Below are 27,304 nucleotides of genomic sequence, written 5' to 3' on the forward strand. Positions count from 1 at the left end.
ATAAAGATCTTTTTCTTTCCCTGTTTTATTCCTCTTGGGATATTTGATTTTTCAACAGAGCTTATAGTTTTCCCAGTGAGCTGACTTATCTGGTCAACTAGGTCAGTTTTCAGCATAGCCATGATTTGTGACTCTTCACTACTCTTGCTGCCTGGGTGCCTTTAGGTATTTTTCTACCAGAAGAACTTGAAAATTGAAAATGACTGAGAATTCTAAATTAATGCTTAGGTCCAAGTAAGCACAGTACAAAGCTACCTTTTGTTGTGGTTGCTGTTGTTTAAAATATTCTCAGACTTTAGGAACTGACATTTTGCTGATTAAATGATCTACCCCACAGTGTAAGGCGACTTTACATAAGACAGTTATACAGATTTCACATTTTAAGCTCATAGCAATTGGGGGAAAGAATGTGTTATGACTATAATAAAAGACATTTTAAATGCTAGAATACATCAGTGAATATTGTATCAACAACGGATATTAAGGTTTTGTAAAAGAAAAAGATCTATTTTTTATAAATTTGTTTCTGTTTTTTAATTTAAATTCAATTAGCCAACATATAGTACATCATTAGTCTTAGATGTAATGTTCAACAATTTATCAGTTGTGTATAACACCCAGATATAGTACTTAAAGGAAAACTCACTATGACACAGGAATCCTAATGTAGGAAGCTTCAATATCAGGAAATATTAGTCCCTACAATGGACTTTTGTCCAGTAAGACTTTTCACGATCCGCACTCCCTTATTCACTGTCCAACCTTATCTTCTACTACTCTCCTCTTCATTTACTTTCTCCAGCCACACTGGCCTCTTTGTTATTCCTCGGACATACCAGGTGCACTCCCTCCTATAACCTTTGTACTGGCTGTTCTCTCTGCCTGAGAATCTCTTTTCCCAGATTCCTTCTGGTTCATTCCTTTACCTCAGTCAAGTCTCTGCTCATCTCTCATCTTTGCATTGGAGGTTATTAGGATGCCAGATAAGACCACTGCTATTTAAGTTTGTTCTGGAAGTTTTTATTAATGCAATACGGCAAGAAAAAGGAATAAGAGATACAATTATCAAAAAAAAAGCTAGTACACAACTTTCTTTCATTTGTTTAGGCAAATGCTATTGTTACATACCTAATAAATCCAAATAAATCTACTGAAAAACTGTTAGAAATAAAAAAAATCAGTAAAAAGGTTAGTAACAAATAAATATCAAAAACTAAGTATCTCTTCCAGTTACCAAAAATAAATAGAAAAAAGCATGGAAAAGATCTCATTCATACCAGCAACCAAATAAAGAAAACACAAAAAGCTTAAAAAATATCTGAGACCTATATGAAAAAAACCCTCTACTGAAGAACAGAAGAGATTCAATAAATAGAAAGATATGCTTTGTCCTTGAATGTAAAGATTCAGAGATGGAAATACACTAATTCCTCCCAAATCATCACATGAATGTAGTACAGTCTTAATTAAAACCCCAATAGTTTTATTTGTTAGAATTTGACAAAATGATTTTAAATTTATCTAGAATAACAAAAAACCTGAAAAGAATCAGGAAAATTCTAAAAAAGAAACTGTCGTGCCAGAGAGTCAAAGGTATTTAGTAGCTAATATAATTAAGTAAATATGATACTGGTGCCAAAACAGATTAATAGAAGCGTACAGACTATCTAGAAACAAATATATATGTATTACTGTATCATAAAGATGGTGCTTTTGGTCAATGGAGATCATATGACATCTATCCAGGCAAAAATGGAGGAAGAGTCATCTTTATTTAAGATATTTAAGAAAAAAACACACTGGAAAAGTACTGGAAAAACACACTGTTTAAAACCTTGGAGTGGAATAGGCTTTCCCAAGCCTGAGATGGATTTCAGGAACAAACAAATAAACAAAAAGATTAAAATTCTAGCAACACATTCTAAACTTTGACTAGATAAAATATGTCATAAAAAGCCAACCTACAAATAATAAAATTTGCAACAAATGACAAAGAAAGGGTAATATCTGTAACATATAAAAAGCTAGATGTCAATAAGAAAAAGGCAAGGAAAGGATATGAATAGGTAAAACACACAGTAAATATTAGCGATCAGTGAAAAAAATAAAAATATAAGTAAACAGAAAGTTCAAATTAAAACTATAAAAAGATGCCATTTTTTCTTATATTTGCCCAAAGAATTGATAATTTCAATTATATGAGTAGTGAAATTATGGGAAAATAAACGACCAACTTTTCTGGAGGACAATTTGGAAATTATCAAAAGCCTTAATAGTATATAACTGTTGATAGAGCAATTTGGTTCCCAGGACTTTATCCTAAAAAAATTAAGTGCACCAAGATGCATGTGCAAGATTGTCATCACAGTGATATTAATCATAGTAATTTATTAATAGTAATAGTAAATATTTATCAGTAGGAAAGTAGTTAACTAAAATATGATATAGCCATTGAGTGGAATACTATGCAATCATTAAAAACTGCTTATTTAGATATATATTTACTGAGATATGTGGGATACAGTAAATGGAAAAAAAGCAAATCATTTCAGAAAAAAATACATTCACTTAAATAATTCTGAAAGAAGAACTATGAAAATATTAACTATACAGTGGAACTATGGATAGTTTTCACTCTGTATTTGACCTATTTCTATTTTTGGAATAATTTGCAATAAACACATACTACTTTTATGAAGAATTAAAACAAAGCTAGTTCAATTCAGAAAAAAAATGTCTGCTGCATGTTCATCAAAAATAATGATAGGAGGCCCTTATATTTCCCGAGAATATAACCTACTCTTCCAGTAACAGCATAAGCAAGTGCTCCTAATAAAGATGGAGAGGAAGAGGAGCTCATAATAGAGAGAAGACGACCATTTTAGAGGAACAACCTAATCCGTTTTCCTAAAGTGGAAGTCACATATCTCCCATTCTTTCCTCTTCTGTCTTCTCTTGGGAGGAATTAATTAGAATTTTAACCAGCAAAAACTGGACTATATTTAAAGCCACGAAACTAGACTGAATCAAAGAAGCTGAAGTAGGCAACCTTCAAGTTATCTTGAGATATTAATTCAGGCAATAACAATTCAGAAGACCACGAAAGTACCAAAGGCTCTATGAGATGTTCTTCTCAGCAACATCAAGATCACAGGCACAGCTGCAAGTAGCCAGTTTGCTTTTGACCTCTTCCATTCACCTTTTTTGAATCCGTCTGGTGTTACGGGTTCCATAGCCAACCTAAATCTAACCTTCTCAAAGTAACCCCATACTCCAAAATCACTCTTCCCCTTTTCCTCAAATAAAACTTCCACTTCCAAAGAACTGCTGATGCAGCTACATACTAATATGATTAGGGAAAGAGCAGTAATGCACAAATACTGATAGGCCAAGAACATTTGTAATGATACTTCTTAATCTGACTCAGTTGGGAGACACTTTGAAATAAGGTGACTCCTATGCTATTTGACAATTCAGGAGGCAGTACTTTATCTTAGCTATCACTACATCTTCCTATTCTGTCAGGATATAAAACAATGGAATGCTGCAGGTAGTGATTTTTCATGTACTGCTTTTAATGGAAGAACTATAAAATGTCACAGATTCTTTAAAACATAGTTTTCCTCCTCATAATAAGAAAACTTGGCACATGAGCATGAAAAGATCATACCTCCGTCAAGTATACTACAAGAAACCGGATGGGGGATATTCACATCAACTTGTCAACCAACAGCTTTAGCTTTAGGAAGACAGTTCATTCTTTAAGAAGTCGAGCAAACAAGAATGGGACAAAGAACAATGTATATACTGTATCTGTTGGCAAGCTGTAAGTTTGGACAGTTCTCACATAACAACAGCATAAACCCCACCCCCCCAAAAATACTGCAATGGAAGATAAAAAAAAATAATTACCCAAAAGCTTACGGAGAAAGAGTACTATAAATCTCTGTAATATATTACAGCTACAGGGTGCAAAGAGATAAATTTTGCTTATCAATTATGTGATGTCCTCAAGAGAGTGCAAAGGTATGTCCCCCAAAAAACAAGAGCAAGTCAGGACATAAAGAGTAAGATAAAAAAAAAAAAAAGCTGAGCTAAAAAGGAAGACAGGAAATGAAAGAAATATAAAAAAGAAAAATAAGAGCCCAACACAGCTTTTAAATTTACAGAGTATTAAATAACAGCACCAACACTGCAAAAGATGGAATCAGTAATGCAAAGTATAAAGAGTTCTCCAAGGCTGCTGAGAAAATCACGGGTTCAGAGAACAAAGAACAAAGATCTACTCTTATAAGGAATAGGGGTACTCAGAAAATAAACCACAAGTAATAGTTGAGGTTAGAATGGGAGGCTCACCCATGGTCTAAACAAAACTAATAGGTACATCTGTGAACAGATCTGGAATTCTAAGAATGAAAAAATCTGCACAATCAACCAGGTAAGAAAAATGAAAACAGGCTACCTAAAAAGGATTTTTAAAAAGCAGACTGAGGGGTACCTGGGTGGCTCAGTCAGTGAAGCATCTGCCTTTGGCTCAGGTCATGATCCCAGGGTCCTGGGATCAAGCCCCACATCGGGCTCCCTGTTCAGTTGGGGAGTCTGCTTCTCCCTCTCCATCTGCCTCTCCCACCTCTCCCCCACCCCCGCTTGTGTGCACACGTGCGTGCTCTATCTCAAATAAATAAATAAAATCTTTAAAAATAAAAAATAAAAACCAGGCTGATTTCAATATTTCTCTTCTGCATTAATAAAGTTCAAAAATCAGTAGTGCCACTTATTGTGACAATCACTGGGTGCTGTATATAAGTACTGAATCACTAAACTGTATACCTAAAGCTAATATTACACTATATGTTAACTAACTGGAATTTAATAAAAATTTTTAAAAAATCAGTAGTGTTAGATCTACATAATTTTTTAAAAACAGGTGTGAGCCAAGAATTCTGTATACAGACAACTTTTCATTCAAGTGTGAAAACAACAGAAAGAAATTTAAGATCTTAATGGCTTAGAAAATCCATCATGCACATATTTTCCCTGAAAATTTACTTGAACAATTATACAGATTGACCAAAAGATAAAAAAGAAATAAGAACCCAGGAATGAGGAAGTTGAAGCATTAAAAAATTTTAAAGTTAAAAAATTAAAAGTTAAGAATTCTGTTTAATATGGCAGTCTAAGCAAATGTGGGAAGGACCCACTTTCTACTCAAATACAGAGAAATGCTATATAAAATAGAACTACCTTTAAAATAAGATATCATTTACATAGCCAACCTGAAAGTAAGAATGGGAAATTGTCATGCCAAAAACAAAGAGGTAACTCAGGGTAAAAATGGCGTGCTAGATTTTAAGCCCAAGCGATGTTCTTGAGATTGGGTACAGGTGTTAGGGGCTAGGGTTTTAAATGCCCACATCAGACCAAAAGTCAAGACCAGAGGGAGCTGGAACTGGGCTCACTGGAGAAAGTCAGGAATTGAGAAGTGTCTATGCCAGCTGTGCAAGAGGAATAACAAAACTCCATTCATTGGTTTAGAGAAGCAGCATATAAATGAGCTGCCACCATTGAGCCACAAGTGGAAGGAGTCATCCCCAAGAAGCTCCAACCCCAAGCTTGAACGGTTCATGGATATGAGATTTCTATCTCTCATTCATGTACTGCAGAAATCCTAAGCTCAGAAATTAACATAAAAACTGGTTCTGAACAAGTGAAATTTGTAAGGCCCTGGCAGCAGGGGTGAAACTGCTCCATAGGGACATCTTTTTTATTAAGGGAATATGTGGTACCCCAAGGAAACATAAGCCCCACTAAAGGTAAGTTCACAATAGAAAAATTTAAAGCTCATAAGAAAATACACCATTACATAAGAAAGCCATCAGATGAAACAAGCAGAATTCACAGGAGAACAGAAAACAGAATCCTATGAGAAAAGTTTTAATTTATTCACTCAATATTATTTATTTAACACCCACTACAATTCAAGCACTGTTCTAGATAATGGGAATAACAGTAGTGAACAAACTAGATAAATTTGTATTTCTTGTGGAGCTTACATTACATTGGGGGGAGACAAGTAATAACAGATAGATACAAAATATGTCAAGAGGCAGTACGTGTTACAAAATAAAGGATCGTGGGGGCGCCTGGGTGGCTCAGTTGGTTGGGCGACTGCCTTTGGCTCAGGTCATGATCCTGGAGTCCCTGGATCGAGTCCCGCATCGGGCTCCCTGCTCGGCAGGGAGTCTGCTTCTCCCTCTGACCCTCTTCCCTCTCGTGCTTTCTATCTCTCATTCTCTCTCTCTCTCAAATAAATAAATAAAATCTTTAAAAAAAAAATAAAGGATCGTGAATAGAAAGGAATGGGATGGGGTGATACTTTTTTATATACTAGAGGTCAGGGACGATCCTCTCCAGGAACCATTACTAAACTTTTTGGTCTCATGACTTTTCCATCTTTAGGACTTTACAGTCTTAAAAAATTATTGAAGACATTTTTGATTGTTTTTGTAAGCTAGACCTATCAATATTTTCTGTATCAAATATTAAAACAGAAATTTTAAGAAACAATTCATTAAGAATAACAGTAAATTTATTGCATGTTTAAAAATATATATTTATGAAAAAATAGTACTCCACCCCCACAAAAAATTGAAGAGTTGCATTTACATTTTTTTTGCAAATCTTTTTAATGCCTGGCTTAATAGAAGACAACTGGATTCTCACATCTGCTTCTTTACTCAATCTTTTTCAATACGTTTTTTGGTTGAAGTATATGCAGAAAATCTGGCCTCACACAATATATTTTAATAACCTTTTCAAATGACTGTGGGTATGCTTGATACTGCACCCAAACTAAACCAGTGATAGTTCCTTAAAGGTTAGTTGCAATGTGGAATCTGAAACTATTTCAGTGAACTTTTCACCTTCTGTTACAATAAAACCTATTGGTCTATGGTGCTTTCAGAGGATCTTTTATCCATGCCTGGTTTTGTAACATTATGTGCTGGTCATTTGGGAACTATTGCTTCACTGAACTATTCAGATCCTCCAAACGTTAATACATTTCACAATATAATACTAAAAAATAACAATCATTAATATCATCAACAAATTCATCAGAAAAATCTTTAAGTATTGGGAAAAATACTGTCAAGTTTATAGTGACAGATATGAGTCTTCCAAAATTCTAACTTTTGTTTCAAAGGTTGAATATTATCATTGGCAAAATATTACTACTACTATCAGTTGTTTGCCTTTAAATATCAGGGTCAACTTCATTTTTGATGAAAATTTTGCCAAGTACTAAAGTTTAAATAACTACAGCCTGTCAGTTGTTCAAGTAAAAATGGTGTTCCTGGAAAAAAAAAAAGAGCTAGTTCATTTTGTAACTCAATCACATAAGTACTCTCCCTTGAGACAATCATTGTACTTTGGAACACAGGAGTACTTTATGTGAACTTCCCATTTCATCACATGCAGTATTAAAAACTCATATACATAATGGTCAACTTCAAAACAACCAAGGCATAGAGTGAAACTGGTGGGTTTTGTTTTTTACTCTAAGTTTATGGCAGTGAAGAATGCAATGACTACCAGTACAGCTGGATGCTACTGCCTTGACTTGTGCTAAGGCACCAAAAGTTTTACTCATCATCGCCTCTACTAACATCAATGTGCAGGCAAGCACAGTGAAAATAGCGAATAATGCCTTTGCATCATTAAGAAAATAGTTCACAGACCTCCTGAAAGAGTCTTGGGGATGCCTATGGTTGCAGATCACTCTTTAAAAACCATAGCTCTCAAGTGGCAACTGCAACCTCAGGTAACCAACCACCAAGATTTGCATGTCTTGACGTAAAGGCTCAGATTCCAGTGGAATGGCTGGCCACCTTGCGGAAAGAGACCTAAAAGAAACGAGCGTACACAAAACACCCCTAGCTGAGGGAAGAAGCATTTCAGGCAGAGGAGACAGCAAGTGCAAAAGCCCCAAAGTCAAAGAATAGTTGGCATATTCAAGAACAACAGAACCCATTGCAAAGGCAAACACCCTTAGAAAAATAGCCCACCCCCACAAAAATGCCCAGTGCTGTACTCTAAGGACATCTGGCGCCCTCATCTATTTTTATGCTTTAATTACTTGTGACAAATATGAAAAGTTTTTCTTTATAGAACTGCAGAGAAAACATCAAAAGATATTACAAACTTTTTTTTAGAAAGGAGAACATTGAGAATTTTGAGTTTACAGTTAAGTTTATACACTTGAAGCTGTTTGATGCCAACTCTCAAATTAAGGTAGAAAGTCATTATGTAATTTATTTCCAATTATTCACAATGCAATGTAGAAGTTGCTTAATGAATGTTTGTTGAATGAATAATTATCCAATGTGTGATTGGAGATATTTAGAAATGAGGAACACAGTTAATTGACATTCTAAGAAATCACAAAAGGCAGGGGGCGGAGCAAGATAGTGGAGGAGTAGGAGACCTGGATTTCAGGAATTCAGCTGAATGGAGATCAAACCATTCTGAACACCTACGAACTCAACAGGAGACCGAAGAAGAGAGTAGCAACAACTCTCTGAACAGAGAAGCGACCACTTACTGGAAGGTAGGACGTGCGGAGAAGTGAACCCGAGGCGATATTTGGGAGGATAGACTGCGGGAGAAGGGGCCTCCGTCGGCTGCTTCTGGCAAGTGCTAGAGCCACGGAGCACAAAATCAGAACTTTTAGAAGCCGGCTCCGCTGAAGGACGTCGCTGCAGTGGCTAAGCGGGGAGTAGAAACCTGTCCTCGGTGTCAGAGGGGAGGTCTTGTTCTAACAGCTACTTGTGACCAACCTCCAATTACCAGACCCGAAAAAGGAAGTAAGCCATTGAAGGTGTATCACTAGTCCTTACTCAATGGTGCTATCAATAGAGATGTTAAATAGATTTAAGTTCCCTGGCTAGCTTTCTTTAAAAGACCATCCCTAAAAGCCCTCAGTGGCAACCCTGTTGGGATCCCTCTCACTCCCGAGAGCTTTTTTTTTCTGTATCCTTGCTTAATAAACTTCTATCGCTTTACTCACTAAAAAAAAAAAAAAAAAAAAAAAAAACCCTTTTCAAATGACTGTGGGTATGCTTGATACTGCTCCGGGAGGAGCGGCGCGGGAGCGCAACGCAGGGATCTGCTGGGTTTGGAGACTCCACACGGGGTCGGGTGCCAGAGATACAAACCCTCGGTCACAGGCCGGGTTAGCACGCAGTGCAGCTGGAGACCAGGGAGACGGGAGTGACTGCTTTTCTCCGGGGGCGCACTGAGGAGCGGGGCCCCGAGTTCTCAGCTCCTCCAGGCGGAGATTGGGAGGCCACCATTTTCACCCTGGTCCTCCAAAGCTGTACCGAGAGCTTGCAGGGAACAAAAGCTCCTGAGAGCAAACCCGAGCAGCTTGCTTAGCCCGACCAACAAGGGCGGGGCAATTCCGCCTCCGGCAAAGACATTTGGAAACCACAGCAACAGGCCCCTCCCCCAGAAGATCAGCACGAACAGCCAGCAAGCCAAGACCAAGTTTACCGATCAAGGAGAACGGGAGAACTCCAGCACTAGGGGAATACTGCACATAGAATTCATGGATTTTTTTTTACCATGATTCATTAGTTTTTCAAAGTTAATTTTTTTAAACGGTTTTTTTCTAATTTTTCTTTTTCCCTTTTTCAACCAACATCTTCTCAATCCCTTTTTTAAAAAAAACCATTTTTTATTTTTCATTTTTAGAGTCATATTTTATCCCTTCATAGTAGTTACCCTTATTTTTGGCATATATATATATATATATAAGTTGTTCTCTCTTTAAAATTTGAGATACAGTTTCTTCTAACAGATCAAAATATACCCTAAATCACTAGTGTATGGCTTTGTTCTAGTCTCCTGCCTGATCACATTCTCTCCCTTTTTTTTAAATTTCTTTTTCTTTTAAATCTTCTTTCTTTTTTCAAACAACTTCTTACCGTATCAATTCCTTTTATAAAATCTTTTATAATTTTCATCTTTACAGTCATCTTCCAACCCTTCATTGTATCAACCCTTATTTTGTACATATATAAGTCTTTCTTCCTTTAAAATTTTAGGAGGCACTTTTATCTAACAGACCAAAATACACCCAAAATCTAGTGTGTGGCACTGATCTATGCACTAGCCTGATCATATTTGATCATATTCGGTTTTTTTCGTATTGTTCTATTTTGGTATTTATCTTTTTCTTTCTTTTTTTCTTTTCTTTCTTTTCTCTTTCTTTACTTTCTTTCCCTTTCTTTTCCCCTGGTTTCAGGTCTTTTCTGATTTGTATAGAGTATATTTGCTGGGGACGTTGTTAACCTGTTAGCATTTTGTTCTCTCATTGATCTGTTCTCCTCTGGACAAAATGACAAGACGAAAAAAATCTCCTCAGCAAAAAGAACAAGAGATAGTACCGTCAGCCAGGGACCTAATCAATACGGATATTAGTACGATGTCGGACCTAGAGTTCAGAATCATGACTTTAAAGATACTAGCTGGGCTTGAAAAAAGCGTGGAAGTTATTAGAGAAACCCTTTCTGGAGAAATAAAAGAACTAAAATCTAACCAAGTCGAAATCAAAAAGGCTATTGATGAGGTGCAATAAAAAATGGGGGCACTAACTGGTAGGATAAATGAGGCAGAAGAGAGAATCAGCAATATAGAAGACCAAATGATGGAAAATAAAGAAGCTGAGAAAAACAGAGAGAAACAACTACAGGATCACGAGGGCAGAATGTGAGAGATAAGCGATACGATAAGACGAAACAACATTAGAATAATTGGGATCCCAGAAGAAGAAGAAAGAGAGGGGCAGAAGGTATATTGGAGCAAATAATAGCAGAGAACTTCCCTAATATGAGGAAGGAAACAGGCATCAAAATCCAGGAGGCATAGAGAACCCCTCTCAAAATCAATGAAAATAGGTCAACACCCCGACATCTAATATATTAGTAAAACTTACGAGTCTCAGAGACAAAGAGAAAATCCTGAAAGCAGCTCGGGAGAAGAGATATGTAACCTACAATGGTAGAAATATTAGATTGGCAACAGACCTATCCACAGAGACCTGGCAGGCCAGAAAGGACTGGCATGATATCTTCAGAGCACTAAACGAGAAAAATATGCAGCCAAGAATACTCTATCCAGCTAGGCTGTCATTGAAAATAGAAGGAGAGATAAAAAGCTTCCAGGACAAACAAAAACTAAAGGAATTTGCAAACACGAAACCAGCCCTCCAAGAAATATTGAAAGGGGTCCTCTAAGCAAAGAGAGAGCCTAAAAGCAAAATAGATCAGAAAGGAACACAGACAATATACAGTAACAGTCACCATACAGGCAATACAATGGCACTAAATTCATACCTTTCAATAGTTACCCTGAATGTAAATGGGCTCAATGCCCCAATCAAAAGACACAGGCTATCATATTGGATTAAAAAACAAGACCCATCAATATGCTGTCTGCAAGAGACTCATTTGAGACCCAAAGACACACCCACATTGAAAGTGAGCGGGTGGAAAACCATTTACCATGCTAGTGGACTCTGAAAGAAAGCTGGGGTGGCAATCCTTATATCAGACAAACTAGATTTTAAAACAAAGACTGTCATAAGAGATGAGGAAGGACACTATATCCTATTAAAGGGTCTATCCAACAAGAAGATCTAACAATTGTAAATATCTATGCCCCGAACATGGGAGCAGCCAATCATATAAGGCAATTAATAACAAAAGCGAAGAAACACATGGACAACAATACAATAATAGTGGGGGACTTTAACAACCCCCTGACTGAAATGGACAGATCATCTAAGCAAAAGATCAACGAGGAAATAAAGACTTTAAATGACACACTGGACCAAATGGACTTCACAGACATATTCAGAACATTCCATCCCAAAGCAACGGAATACACATTCTTCTCTAGTGCCCATGGAACATTCTCCAGAATGGATCACATCCTAGGTCACAAATCAGGTCTCAATCGGTACCAAAAGATTGGGATCATTCCCTGCATATTTTCAGACCACAATGCTTTGAAACTAGAACTCAATCACAAGAGGGAAAGTCGGAAAGATCTCAAGTACATGGAGGCTAAAGAGCATCCTACTAAAGAATGAATGGGTCAACCAAGAAATTAAAGAAGAATTAAAAAAATTCATGGAAACCAATGAAAATGAAAACACAACTGTTCAAAATCTTTGGGATACAGCAAAGGCAGTCCTGAGAGGAAAGTATATAGCAATACAAGCCTTTCTCAAGAAACAAGAAAGGTCTCAAATACACAACCTAACCCTACACCTAAAGGAGCTGGAGAAAGAACAGCAAATAAAGTCTAAACCCAGCAGAAGAGAAATAATAAAGATCAGAGCAGAAATCAATGAAATAGAAACCAAAAGAACAGAACAGATCAATGAAACTAGAAGCTGGTTCTTTGAAAGAATTAACAAGATTGATAAACCCCTAGCCAGACTGATCAAAAAGAAAAGAGAAATGACCCAAATCAACAAAATCATGAATGAAAGAGGAGAGATCACAACCAACACCAAAGAAATACAAACAATTATAAGAACATATTATGAGCAACTCTATGCCAGCAAATTAGATAACCTGGAAGAAATGGGTGCATTCCTAGAGATGTATCAACTACAAAAATTGAACCAGGAAGAAATAGAAAACCTGAACAGACCTATAACCACTAAGGAAATTGAAGCAGTCATCAAAAATCTCCCAAGAAACAAAAGCCCAGGGCCAGATGGCTTCCCAGGGGAATTCTATCAGACATTTAAAGAAGAATTAATACCTATTCTCCTGAAACTGTTCCAAAAAATAAAATGGAAGGAAAACTTCCAAACTCAGTTTATGAGGCCAGCATTACCTTGATCCCAAAACCAGACAAAGACCCCATCAAAAAGGAGAATTACAGACCAATATCCTTGATGAACATGGATGCAAAAATTCTCACCAAAATACTAGCCAATAGGATTCAACAGTACATTAAAAGAATTATTCACCATGACCATGTGGGATTTATCCCTGGGCTGCAAGGCTGGTTCAACATCCGCAAATCAATCAATGTGATACAATACATTAACAAAAGAAAGAACAAGAATCATATGATCCTCTCAATAGATGCAGAAAAAGCATTTGACAAAGTACAGCATCCTTTCTTGATCAAAACTCTTCAGAGTATAGGGATAGAGGGTACATACCTCAACATCATAAAAGCCATCTATGAAAAACCTACAGCGAATATCATTCTCAATGGGGAAAAGCTGAGAGCTTTTCCCCTAAGGTCAGGAACGTGGCAGGGATGTCCACTATCACCACCGCTATTCAACATAGTATTAGAAGTCCTAGCCACAGCAATCAGACAACAAAAAGAAATCAAGGGCATCCAAATCGGCAAAGAGGAAGTCAAACTCTCACTCTTTGCAGATGATATGATACTGTACGTGGAAAACCCAAAAGACTCCACCCCAAAACTGCTAGAACTCATACAGGAATTCAGTAAAGTAGCAGGATATAAAATCAATGCACAGAAATCAGTGGCATTCCTATACACCAACAACAAGACAGAAGAGAGACAAATCAAGGAGTCTATCCCATTTACAATTGCACCCAAAACCATTAGATACCTAGGAATAAATCTAACCAAAGAGGCAAAGGATCTGTACTCAGAAAACTATAAAATACTCATGAAAGAAATTGAAGAAGACGCAAAGAAATGGAAAAACGTTCCATGCTCATGGATTGGGAGAACCAACATTGTGAAGATGTCAATGCTACCTAGAGCAATCTACACATTCAATGCAATCCCCATCAAAATACCATCCACTTTTTTCAAAGAAATGGAACAAATAATCCTAAAATTTGTATGGAACCAGAAGAGACCCCGAATAGCCAGAGGAATCTTGAAAAACAAAAGCAAAGCTGGCGGCATCACAATTCTGGACTTCCAGCTCTATTACAAAGCTGTCATCATCAAGACAGTATGGTACTGGCACAAAAACAGACACATAGATCAATGGAACAGAATCGAGAGCCCAGAAATGGGCCCTCAACTCTATGGTCAACTAATCTTCGACAAAGCAGGAAAGAATGTCCAATGGCAAAAAGACAGTCTCTTCAACAAATGGTGTTGGGAAAATTGGACAGCCCCATGCAGAAGAATGAAACTGGACCATTTCCTTACACCACACACAAAAATAGACTCCAAATGGTTGAAAGACCTAAACGTGAGACAGGAGTCCATCAAAATCCTAAAGGAGAATACAGGTAGTAACCTCTTCGACCTCAGCTGCAGCAACTTCTTCCTAGAAACATCGCCAAAGGCAAGGGAAGTGAGGGCAAAAATGAACTATTGGGATTTCATCAAGATCAAAAGCTTTTGCACAGCAAAAGAAACAGTCCACAAAACCAAAAGACAACCGACAGAATGGGAGAAAATATTTGCAAATGACATATCAGATAAAGGGCTAGTATCCAAAATCTATAAAGAACTTATCAAACTCAACACCCAAAGAACAAATAATCCAATCAAATAATGGGCAGAAGACATGAACAGACATTTTTCCAAAGAAGACGTCCAAATGGCCAACAGACACATGAAAAAGTGCTCAACATCGCTCGGCATCAGGGAAATCGAAATCAAAACCTCAATGAGATACCACCTCACACCAGTCAGAATGGCTAAAATTAACAAGTTGGGAAATGACAGATGTTGGCGGGGATGCGGCGAAAGGGGAACCCTCCTACACTGTTAGTGGGAATGCAAGCTGGTGCAACCACTCTGGAAAACAGTACGGAGCTTACTCAAACAGTTGAAAATAGAGGTACCATACGATCCAGCAATTGCACTACTGGGTATTTACCACAAAGATACAGATGTAGGGATCCGAAGGGGTATGTGCACCCCAATGTTTTTAGCAGCAATGTCCACAATAGCGAAACTGTGGAAAGAGCCAAGATGTCCATCGACAGATGAATGGGTAAAGAAGAAGTGGTATATATACACAATGGAATATTATGCAGCCATCCAAAGGAATGAGATCTTGCCATTTGCAACGACGTGGATGGAACTGGAGGGTGTTATGCTGAGTGAAATAAATCAGTCAGAGAAAGATATGTATCATATGACCTCACTGATATGAGGAATTCTTAATCTCAGGAAACTGAGAGTTGCTGGAGTGGTGGGGCGTGGGAGGGATGGGTTGGCTGGGTGATAGACATTGGGGAGGGTATGTGCTATGGTGAGCGCTGTGAATTGTGCAAGACTGTTGAATCACAGATCTGTACTTCTGAAATAAATAATGCAACATATGTTAAGAAAAAAGAAAAAGAAGAAGATAGCAGGAGGGGAAGAATGAAGGGGAGTAAGTCAGAGGGGGAGACGAACCATGAGAGACGATGGACTCTGAAAAACAAACTGAGGGTTCTAGAGGGGAGGAAGGTGGGGGGATGGGTTAGTCTGGTGATGGGTATTAAAGAGGGCACATTCTGCATGGAGCACTGGGTGTTATGCACAAACAATGAATCATGGAACACTACATCAAGAACTAATGATGTAATGTATGGTGATTAACATAACAATAAAAAAATAAAAAAAAAAGAAATCAAAAGGCCAACTTTTGAAAGGGCAATCTTGTGCTGTATAGTCTTAGGAGGTTAGCAAACTAAATGTAATCTCATGCTTTCTGCACACTAAGCCACAAAGTTTCTGTTCTTTAAGTAGAGAACCCTGGGTGCCTGGGTGGCTCAGATGGTTAAGCATCTGCCTTCAGCTCAGGTCCTGATCCCAGAGTCCTGGGACTGAGTCCTGCATCGGGCTCCCTGCTCCCTCTGCCTCTCTCTCTCTGTCTCTCTATCTCTCATGAATAAATAAATAAAATCTTTAAAAAAATAAATAATAAATAATAATAAATAAATAAAAATAATAAATCTTAAAAAAATAATTAGAGAACCCTTCTCTCAGTTCCTGGAAAGGAAGCTTTTTTTTTTTTTTTTTCTGTTGAGAACATTTCTAACATTTCAGGCTAAAGAATTAGAGTAGCTCTTTAAAGAGAAAACAAAAGGAAAGAGAGAAAAAAGAGAAGAGAAGAGAAGAAATAGGCACACTGGTGTAGATTTTATACAATTAGAAACAGTGCAGCAGATTTTCCACTTTGTGGACCCAAGCCAGGAAGTGTGCAACTTTTGTGATTTATAAGCACTTGTAAATAGAAAGGCTATCTGGCATACTGTTAGAGAGTTTGCTCTAAACTGCTATTACCATGAAATATTCTTTGGATTTTCTTAAGATCATGAAAACAAAGTTGAGAAAAAGGAGTTCAATAGATACTATATATAATATTTTTTACTTCATTTAGAAATGTAATCATTTCAGTTCTATCAATATGAAGAGAGATCACTACTTCTCAGAGGCCAGTGCTCCCCAATAAAAGAAGTGGAACCATGGACACGACCATTAATCTAACAGCTCATCTTAAGAATAGATGTGCCAAATGGCCAATAAGCACCTGAAAAGATGTTCAGCATTAATGTCATTAAGGAACTTGAAATATAAACCAAAACCAAAGTATAAACCAAATACTGTCTCACACCCACTAAAATGGCTATAACACAAAAGCAAAACAAATTAAAATAACAGAAAATAACTAGTGTTAGTGAGGCTATAGAGAAATTGGAGCCCTGGGATACTGCTGGTGACAGGTACGATGATGTGGCTGCTACACAGTCTGGCATTTTCCTCAAAGAGTTAAACCTATCCGTACCATATGCCCCAGAAATTCCACTCCTGGATGAAATACCCAGGAGAATTGAAAATGTATGTTCATACAAAAACTTGTAGATAAATATTCACAGTGACATTATTCATAATAGCTAAAATGTGGAAACAACCCAATGTCTATTAACTGTTGAATGCATAAACAAATTAGGTATATCTGTACAATGGAATATTATTCAGCCATAGAAAGGAATGAAGTAGTGATACATGCTACAATATGGATGAAACTTGAAAACATGCTCAGTGAGAGAAGCCAGTCAGAGAAGGCCATCATAAAATTCCACTTAAATGCAATGTCTGGAGACAGAAGTAGATTAGTGGTGACTTTGGGCTGGTGGAGTTTGAGGGGGATGGAGGGGAACTGCTATGGGCATAGGGTTTCTTTCTGGGGTGATGAAGATGTTCTGTAATTAGTGATGGCTGCCTAACTTTTTGCATAGACTAAAAAACACTGCTTTGTAACTTTCAAAATGTATCTTTATTTTTAAAAGTCACATAACAGCTATGTTCCCACCCCCAGCTTAAGAAATTAAACATTATGTGTATAGCCAAAGTGACCTGTATACCCTTCCCTGATTATATTTATCTTCCACCCCCTATCAGAGATAATCACTACTTGATGTTGCTACTTATCATTCCATGCATGTCATTATAGTTCACTATATATTTATAATCCCTCATAGATGTTTTGTGTGTTTTTAAATGGTATATACTTATGTACCTTCTATAGGTTACTTTTTTATCACAATACTATGATTTAGAGATTTGTGGATTTTTTGGGGGGGGTTATTATTAAGTGGCTTTTTCACAATGACATTTACCATTTAGAATTCTGAGGTCATACTCCCAGATTTAGCAATCTGTTAAATGTCTTTGTCTACTTTTTAAAAATCAATTCAATCAGGTGATTCCTTCAAGCATCTCAAACTATCATCAAGCTCTTGTTCAAAATAAAGGAATTTTAAGTGCATGTAATAATAACATAAAGGCTCTTAAGGACTCTAACATAAAACAACTCTTGGTTGACTGAGGGGTAACTTACAAGGGAAAACTTGCATTATATTCTTTCATATATGATAAATCATACTAAGATTAAATGATAAACATAATTAACCTTACATACTTCAACCAATGACAGGGACTCTCTACATGGTCATTCTGGATTAACCACTAAAATATTTGTTGTAGACACCGTGGTTGCCTCCCAAACATGTATTCCTCCTTTCTTTGGTTAACTATTAGTTTTTGGAAACTTGTACCATCCCTAGACAGCTCACTGAATTTGGAAGAATTTACTACCTTTGACCACAGTTATTGGTTCAGGGATAGTCACATGTTAAAATTTGTGGATATGAGATGGAAGAAGGTATCCGATGAGGATAATTTCCTTGCTTTTCAGAGAAGGCTTCTACAAACTTCCTCCTCTCTCTCTCCCTGATTTAGGAGAAAGCAGTTGTTGTTACTTACTTTTTGGGGAGTTGTTACTTACTTTTAGGGGAACACAAGGTCAACCGGCATTCGGCCATTCTTCTTTATTAATAAAATCCCAATTTTATTCAGAGCAGTAATGCAACCAGTTAAAAAGTATTTACATTCCCAGGCTCCATTTTCCAAGGTTGACCATGTGAAAAATTCTAATCCTTAAGATGCAGGATTAAGTCCTTAGAGAGAACTTCCCTTCCACCAAAACAATGATAAAGCCACATGGGAAGTCTTTTGATTTTCATGCTCTCCTCTTCTTCCAGCTGGAATTCAAATATGATGCCCTCAGATGGAGCAGTACTGTGACTATAAGGATGAAAGCCACAAGCTAAGGATAGTGGAATAGAAAGAATGTACTGGGGGTCTTTCACGATCTCCTTGAGCAATTTTAAATAAATGGCTGTGGATTTCCTACCTCCAGACTTTCTGTTACATAGAAAAAAATAACCCCTTATTTGGTAAAGCCACTATGGTTACATTTTTGTTATAAGCAACCTGATGCAATTCCAACTGATATAACTGTTGAATCAAAGGTTGGGTTTTCAAATATATGTCAATTGTTTCTTAATACGTTTAAGTCATTTTGAACTGAATTTCTATTATTTGCAACCAAAAGCACCCTAAACTGATAGAGCCTTCTAAGGAAGGGGTGGTACTTCTGACTGGTCTCAACCCTCAGCGGCTAACCTGCTACCTGACTAAAGTAGATCTGTACCAATGAGTAGCCCCTATGATTACAGGGAAGCTTCCGTAAACTCACGGTGTTACCTTGCTTGCATAAGACCACCCAACTGTAAAAGCAGAGGAACAAAGAAATAAAACATTCTTATTAATAATTTCATTAAACACATAAGACACATACTCATCAAAATTGTTGAACTGGGATGCCTGGGTGGCTCAGTCGTTAAGCGTCTGCCTTCGGCTCAGGTCATGGTCCCAGGGTCCTGGGATGGAGCCCCGCGTCAGGCTCCCCGGTCCGCGGGAAGCCTGCTTCTCCCTCTCCCACTCCCCCTGCTTGTGATCTCTCTCTGTCAAATAAATAAATAAAATCTTAAAAAAAAAAATTGTTGAACTAACAAAGCTAGGTGGCTTTTAGTGAACCATGCCTTTCGTTTCCTGTCACTGTCTCCAAACTTTCCTGTACCCTCATCCCTTCCTTATCCTGTTCCTTACACTACACTGCAGCAGTGAAGAGTGAGGGCTCTCGGGGCGCCTGGGTGGCTCAGTCGGTTAAGCGTCTGCTGTCAGCTCAGCTCATGATCTCAGTGTCCTGGGATCCAGCCCGGAGTCAAGCTCTCTGCTCAGTAGGGAGTCTGCTTCTCCCACTGTCCCTCTCCCTGCTCGTGTTCTCTCTCTCTCAAATAAATAAATAAAATCTTAAAAAAAAAGAGTGAGACTCTCTAGTTAACCCCATATACGTTCAAATCTTCCATCTATTACTTGCCACTTAATGTGACTTCGTGCAAGGTACTTAATTTCTCTGAGTCTCAATTTTCTCAAATGAATAATGGGGGAATAATTCTACCAATCTCACAGGGCTCTTGCAAGAGTTAATTGAGCTAAGGTTTGTAAAATGCTTAGCATACAGCCTGATATATAGTAATGATTTGCTCAGTACTACCTATTACTTTTAAGGTTTTGTTTTTTTTTTTAAGATTTTATTTATTTATTTGGGAGATCAAGGGAGAGAGCATAAGCAGGGGGAGGGGCAGAAGGAGAGGGAGAAGCAGACTCCCTGCTGAGCAGGGAGCCCAATGCAGGGCTGGATCCCAGGACCCTGGGATCATGACCTGAGCCAAAGGCAGACGCTTAACTGACTCAGCCACCCAGGTGCCCCCTACTCTCAGTTTTTACAACAGAATAGGTATCTCTCCTCCTGTCAAAGGCTAGTTCTTACCTTAGGCTCTGGACCCCACCCATCCTCCTTCCACCTCCTCAGGGACTTTTAACACTTGATTATATTTTCTCTCTAGTCTTTGTCTTCAATCTCTCTCTATAAGCCCCTTCCCACTAACATGCATAACAATGATGATGATAATGATAATGATGATACAGGAGATGATGGGATATGAAGCATAGCTAGAACTATCCTTCTTCAGGAGGAAGGGCATCTCATTCAAGATAACAGGAAGAAAGGGGAGATGGGTCTTCACACAGGCAGGTTTGAAGATCGGCAGGTGGGAAAATAAAAAATTTCCTGGTGGATGTTTTCTATTTTCTCTGAAACAAAAGGCAAAATTACCTCCTGAGAGTTAAGTAGTTCAGAAGAAAGGATAAAATGTAGAAGAGTGAAGGTTGAAATAGTCATTACAGAGAGTAAGGAACGTAGTAGTGTTTCCAGGCAATGTAGAAGTCTCAGTTGAAGCTGAGGCTCACATTCGCGAATACCGGATCCAATCTCCCCTGGAATTGCCTGAGTGCTGACATTGTAGCAGGTAATTGGTTCACCTGGAGTTGGAGTCTTGCCAGGGAAGTGAAAAAAAACGGAGAGAGGAGTCAGGAGGAAGAGTGGAATGGCCAACGATGAAATCTAAGAATAAAGAGGGAAATGAACACACAGGCAAGTAATAGTGGAGAAAGACAGAAATGGACTCAAGGTCCAGATGAAGTAAGAGAACAGTGGGACCTGGGACCAGGTACCAATTCTAAGAGCAAGGGAGAGTACCCAGTGAATTAGTAGGATAACAGAAAAGAGAAGCAGGGAAAAGATGGCAGAACATAGCATGAGCTACCATAAGGAGGGAGAAAAATGTTTTGGAAGTAGCATTGGGGAGTGAAGAAAACATCCACCAAACTTCTAGGAAGTACTTTGAGCATAAAAGAAAAGTCCTCTGGGGCGCCTGGGTGGCTCAGTTGTTAGGTGTCTGCCTTTGGCTCAGGTCATGATCCCGGGGTCCTGGGATCAAGCCCCACATGGGGCTCCTTGCTCAGCAGGAAGCCTGCTTCTCCCTCTCCCGCTCCCCACTTGCGTTCCCTCTCTTGCTGTGTCTCTCTCTGTCAAATAAATAAATAAAATCTTAAAAAATAAATAAAAGAAAAGTCCTCTGGAGAATGGACTCCAGACTCAATAATATGATTGGCTATGGAAGTGTACATATGACCAAAGTGAATGTAAAAGAGACAGTATACCAAAATTCTACACAATTTTTTAAAAATCAGCTCTACATGTTTAGGATAGGAGGGATTTTGCTTAAAAGACTTTCATGTGGAAAAGTCAGAGATAGTGCAAGCAACTAAGTGTAACTACCCCCAAAAGTGTCCTGGTCACAATTAATTAACCTATATATAGGAATGTGTTAAATTGTGATAAACAGAATTTCCATGTTATTTTCTAAAATTGGGATTAAATAATTCACATGTACTGCTATTTAAACAATGTTAGAGTGAATTAATGATGTCCTTTTATTTATGGTTTTAAGTAACTTTTAATTAATAAAATTAAAGATGGATATAAAGTTTTGTTGGTGCAACTTTTACAAAAAGAAAAATCTCCATAACAAAACTCCATTTCAATATTATACATGATAACAATTTGTGATTTTGTTCTTTCCCTAATTAGGTAATAGAGTACAATACATATGACTTTGTCTGCTGGTCTGGGAGGGTTCCTAACTAGGAGGGTTCCTAACTGGGAGGGTTTTTAATCAACTAAAAAAAAAAAAAAAAAAGGAATGTGCACATTTTGAAGTAAAAGAAGCCACCTTAAGTTACTTGTTTATTTCAATACGATGAATTTTTTAAAAAAATTCATGCCATATTTTATTATTGTTATAATGTTTACATAATAAGGTAAAATTGGGAGAAGAAAAATTATACAAAATAGCTTTCTTCCATTTACTTTCTTTTGAGACAGTATGATATTATGTTAGGTTTTATATGTTTTTACGGATTAAATGCCCAAATTTTAACTATATACTATTTTTAAAGCAGAAAAGAAAAAAAACTTTTAGATGCTTAGAAGAAACTACAAATGTTCTGTGAGTTCTTAATTTTGGATTTGCTCCGTCATCAATACTATAAAGTCTTTCCTTGACTATCAGAAGCTTTGGGTATTTTGGTAAGCATTAAAATGCAAATCCAGGGCATGTTCTTGTCTTTCTGTTTTCATATTACCAAACCTAACCAGCCATACTGTAGCTCTCCAATGCACAAAGTACTCATACTATATAATCTGAGACTTTTGCAACCATATATTTTAAAGGACTCATCGAGCCCTGAAAGGCAAATGCTATCATTCAAGTTCTAATTACATGCTACCTGGGTTTTACAGAACAGAAAAAAAATGAGTACTGTACTTCCTAAATACATTTTTTTACCACAAGCGACTTCCAAAATAAATGCCCCAAATATTGTCTGAATGTATCACTGTACAAATAGCTCAAGCACTGGCCTATTCAAATTATGTTCTAGTTTCTCCCGATGCTGCTTCCACTTGGTAAATTGGTCAATAAATGCCAAGTCAAATATTCAAGTAAATATATTTTCATTGTTATTGGCAGACATATAATTAACTCTGAGAATGAAAGACACAAGAAATCAATTTATGATTACTTCTTCAGTTCTTCCCATTAGTCATTTACATTATAATTGTGGTCCCCCTTTTAAAATCTTTATCCATACACACACACACACACACACACACACACACACACACACACACCATTTTGACTATATTATAAATCAAATTATTTCAATGACAAATTAGTATTGTATGAACTGTGAACTTGATAATGTTAATTTTATTAGTAAGATACAATCATACTATTACCCATGTATATGAGCTGATCAAAAAACAATGCACATTTAAGAGCCTATATTAATTAGTAATTTCAGCAGATGTTTCTAAACAATGTTAAGGACTTGCTCTGTCTTTTCTCAAGTATAAATATTTGAGTCAACATTTTTTATGTATGTGTATGTAGTAACAAATTACACTTCCACTTCCAACAAAACAGGCTGCTAAAAAAGAAAACAGTACAAAGAGTAAAGCTATTTTTTTTCAAAGAAGACATATAAAGAACAAGTTTTTTTTTTAACATTTGTTATCTGTCAGGTCAATATCTTCACCAATCCGGGAAAAATACATTTTGTATAAAAACTTACATAAGTGACCTTTTAAAAACTGCCCTAAACTAACTGCAAAAGCTTCAGATACATTATTATATGTGGATTTCTTGAAGAAAAAAATCTAAGATGAGCTCAAGAAATGTTTTAATAAAATATGCTGTCATTACTCAATTGTTACTTTCATTATGGTAGCCTAATTGTTTTTAATTATATATCATGGGCAAGTCATTTAACCTCTGTGTTTCCTCACCCATAAAGGGAGATTCATAATGGTGCCTCATCACAGGATTCCTGGCAGGGTTAAAGGACTTAATATGGGTGAAGCTATTTAGAATAGTGCCCAGCATACAGTAAGTGTCAGCTAAGCATTACCTAATTGTATGTTTTGCCTATTACTTCTATTAGCTTCCAGTTACCAATCCTTAAAGTATCTCAATTCTTTTCAAAGAAAAAAAAGCTACATCATGACGTTCTTAATGCTCTGCCCTTCCCATCAGCTTATAGTGTTAGCAGCTACTTTATCTGCTACTCACAAGCAAAACAGGACCTAGGGTCTCATTGAGTAACAGTCCAAAATTCTATTTTAAAAGACAGCACTCTCCCTATTATCTTACTATTAGTACACTTTAATTCATTCAAACACCAAAGTAAACTAGGTGCTAGGCAAGGGCTACAACCTGTGGAAACAAAAGATGGTTAAGAAAAAAATTCCAGATGTGTTGCCCCCAAAACAGTGAGGGATACAAACACAAAGCCAAGTAAGTACTCTTGTTTAATTGTAACATGGTACCCCGAACTATAAAAAAAAAAAAATTCTCCAAGCTGTCCAAGGGTGGGCTTCCCAGGTGACATTTGAGTAAGACTTGAAAGAAGAGCAGAAACTCACCAGGTAGAGAAGAGATCTATGATTACTTTTGTTCACAAAGAAAACTAGAAATTCCTCACACTAGGAAGTTAAAATAGACATTTTTTTAAGCAGACATCCTCAAACAGATTTCCCATTGCACACAGCTTGCTTAGTTTATCTCTAGGTGTTGAACAAATATTTTTGAATGACTGTCGTCCCCCGTCCCCCCCTCCCCCCTTAGGCAAGGCCTTCATTAGGGCATACTTGGATAATGTTCTTAGATCCCTTCCTCCCAGGGCTCAGAGAAATCTTCCTCAAACCACTTTTATCACACCACTCCCTGATCAAAAGCCTGGAATGGTTTCCTCCTATTCCCAGAAATCAGCTCTCTGCTCTGACTAGATTTCTCTCCCAATATGCCTTGGGCATATTTCCCTTTTGTTCATATCCCCTCTCTGCCCCAAATGCTTTTCTCCTATTACTTACTTCTGCCTTTCCAGAATTCTACCTTGTGTCCAAAATCCTCCTTCAAGAAGCCATTGGATTTCCTTGCTGCTACTTAAAATAACATAACTTTTCAAATGATGCAGGAAAGAAAGATGCTAGTGAAAAAATTCTACTTTGGGATGAAAGAAGTGTCCAAAATGTGGGAGAGAATTGAAAAAAAAAAACGAAAGGCAGAGACTCGCTGGAAAGTTACATTCCAATTGTTACATCAGGCAGCACACTTCCTTGAATTATTTACTATTCAAAACGTATACCCTGCACCAACTACTTATTGAACGATTATTTTTTCCAGTGACATCAGGCTCTTTTAAAAAGTTAACCATCCCACAACATGGACAATCAATTCACTATTACTTAAACTGGTTTCTTTAGGACAAGTGCCTATTAGAACGAGTGTCCCTGGATTTGGAGTTTGAAATATTACCCAGCAATATGGCACTGCACTAACCAGCCCGGCAGTGTGCCTCCTACTCGAAGGACAACTATTTACAATAGTAAAATACCTTCAAAAAGCCAAGTTCAAATAGATTTTTTTTTTCTTCAAGTGAGAATGAGAGAATGAGCATGCTCTAGGCGTCAAGCTACCTTAGATTCCAACTTGGTTTTCTCTTCATTCAGCTCCTTGGTTGCTTTCTTCACATCTTCACGACATCTGTTTATCTCCGACCTTACTGGAATGCAAAGGAAATCCTTAAACATCTCTATCTTTCTAAAGTCCCCACGTCTGTGCACCTGCAGAGCAGAGCCCCCTCCCTGCTCTGACCACGCCTTGGGGGCTGCCCTTCGCCCTAAGCCCCCACCTCGAGGAGACCGAGGCTGCAGAAGGCGACAGAAGCACCCACCTCCTCGGATCACGCGGCGACTCTCCTCGGCCTGATGCTCCGAGAAGATAATGTGCTGAAACAACGACTCTAAACTCATCTCAGGCCCGGGCTCCTGCGGATCCGCTGACGCCCTTCAGTATCTGCTAGCGGAGTCCGAGGCCCCTGGAAAGCACAGGGAGGACGGAGGACTGCTCGGGGCCAGCCCCGCATGGGGCCCCGCTCGGGACGCGCGAGGCGGGCCGCCAGCCCGGCTCCCGGCCTTGGTTTCCCCGCTTCCCTAACAACAGACAACCAGACAACCGTTTATCCCCCTCGCACCCTCTCTCTGCCTGGGACAAAAACTCTGCTTTGGTTCCCTGGCTGAACGCAGCTCCCCTCATTCGAGGACCCAGGCCCTCTCGGGGTTCCCTTGGGTCACCTGCACACCAGCCCCGCATGGGCTGGTGGCAAATAAAAATGGAGGCCGCGAGCCGTGGCGTCGGCGCCGGCCTGGGCAGCACCCCAGTGGGTGGCTGGCCTTTTCCTCTCCACCTGCTCTATTTTTGGGGAGAAGGTCCTCATAACGCTCTGTCCCACAGCAAAATGCGTACTTGCCAACAATACCGTGGGCAGGAGATCTCCCCGCCGGCTGTGGCAGGCGCCTCGGGGTGGCCTCGCCTGGTGGGGACTGAACTACGGCGTCTCGTTGCGCCCAGTCTGCGTTCAGGGGCTTTGCTTTGGCCGCAAGGCCCCAAAGGTCTTAAGGCCTTACTTGGACTTGTGGTGATCTTTCCCTGAGGCGCAAGCACCCCGCATCATAAAGAACTAAGCACTCATGATTCTAAATATAAACTGCAACGTCTTCTCCTTTGACTGTGGCAGAGACTGCTATAAATGTGCAATGCCTGACATTCCGCCTTAATCATTCCTTTGTAATCAGGGCATATCTTTTTAGTCTGCTTTAAAATTAATCATGGCCTTCTGTAATCAAGCTTCAGTAATATTAACACTTCAATATCTGCACAATGTGTGTCAGAGACCAAAGCGGTTGCTAATTAATAAAGCTTAAACGTGAAAGGCACCTTTGGGACTTTTGCATGGGATTTTTAAATTAAAAAATCAAGCATTTTTAGTTTTAGTAGGCCAAAATTGTAAGATTATAATAAACATTTGACTTTTTTTCTGAATGTAGAATTGACATTGGCTAAACTTTAAAATATATATATATATTTTTTTTTTTAGATTTTATTTATTTATTTGACAGAGAGAGAGTGGCAGACAGAGGGAGAGGGAGAAGCAAGCTCCCCACTGAGCAGGAATCCCGACGTGGGGCTCGATCCCAGGACCCTGGAATCATGACCTGAGCCGAAGGCAGACGCTTAACCGTCTGAGCCACTCAGGTGCCCCTAAAAAATAATTTTTAGTTAGATTGTATTAGAATTGAAGGAAAGTAAATGTGATCTCTGTCTGTCACATCATCTGTATGAGTCTTAATTAATATTTCATTAATGCTGTAGTATATTGGGCTATAAGTTTTAACCTATTCCAAATTTCCACCTCAATTTCCATTAAGCCATGTATGCATAAAACTTAATTTTTAAACTGTATTTAAACTGTATTACAAAACAATACATACAGAAAAGTGTAATGCTGTAGAAAAGAATTACCCATAAACGTACCATTCAGAAGCAAGTATTAATAACATTTTGGCTCCTTCTTCCCGCTAATCCTTCTCACCTTGCATTTTTCTTTTATAAGCTTGACAATATTGTGGATA

The 27,304-nt window shown here is 38.1% G+C and overlaps 1 protein-coding gene across 6 annotated transcripts in view; it reads right to left on the minus strand.

The window, feature by feature from the left end:
- The window catches only part of CCDC172 (coiled-coil domain containing 172), a 70,678-nt gene extending 44,472 nt beyond the window's left edge, over positions 1–26,206 (minus strand). For 5 of the 6 annotated variants that reach the window (XM_073904543.1, XM_073904541.1, XM_073904539.1 and 2 more), the window contains exons 1-3: positions 26,139–26,206; positions 25,567–25,710; positions 25,310–25,395 (exon numbers count right to left, since the gene is read on the minus strand). In XM_073904543.1, coding sequence (XP_073760644.1) covers positions 25,310–25,395; positions 25,567–25,645 — 165 coding nt within the window. In that variant the 5' untranslated portion in view covers positions 25,646–25,710; positions 26,139–26,206. The remainder of the gene's footprint in view (positions 1–25,309; positions 25,396–25,566; positions 25,711–26,138) is intronic. The other variant, XM_073904540.1, reaches the window with a different exon arrangement.
- Positions 26,207–27,304: the final 1,098 nt, after the last annotated feature.

Source organism: Callorhinus ursinus, unplaced genomic scaffold (assembly GCF_003265705.2).
Source record: "Callorhinus ursinus isolate GAN/ISIS: 27379988/994484 unplaced genomic scaffold, GSC_fseal_2.0 scaffold20, whole genome shotgun sequence".
NCBI lineage: Eukaryota > Metazoa > Chordata > Mammalia > Carnivora > Otariidae > Callorhinus > Callorhinus ursinus.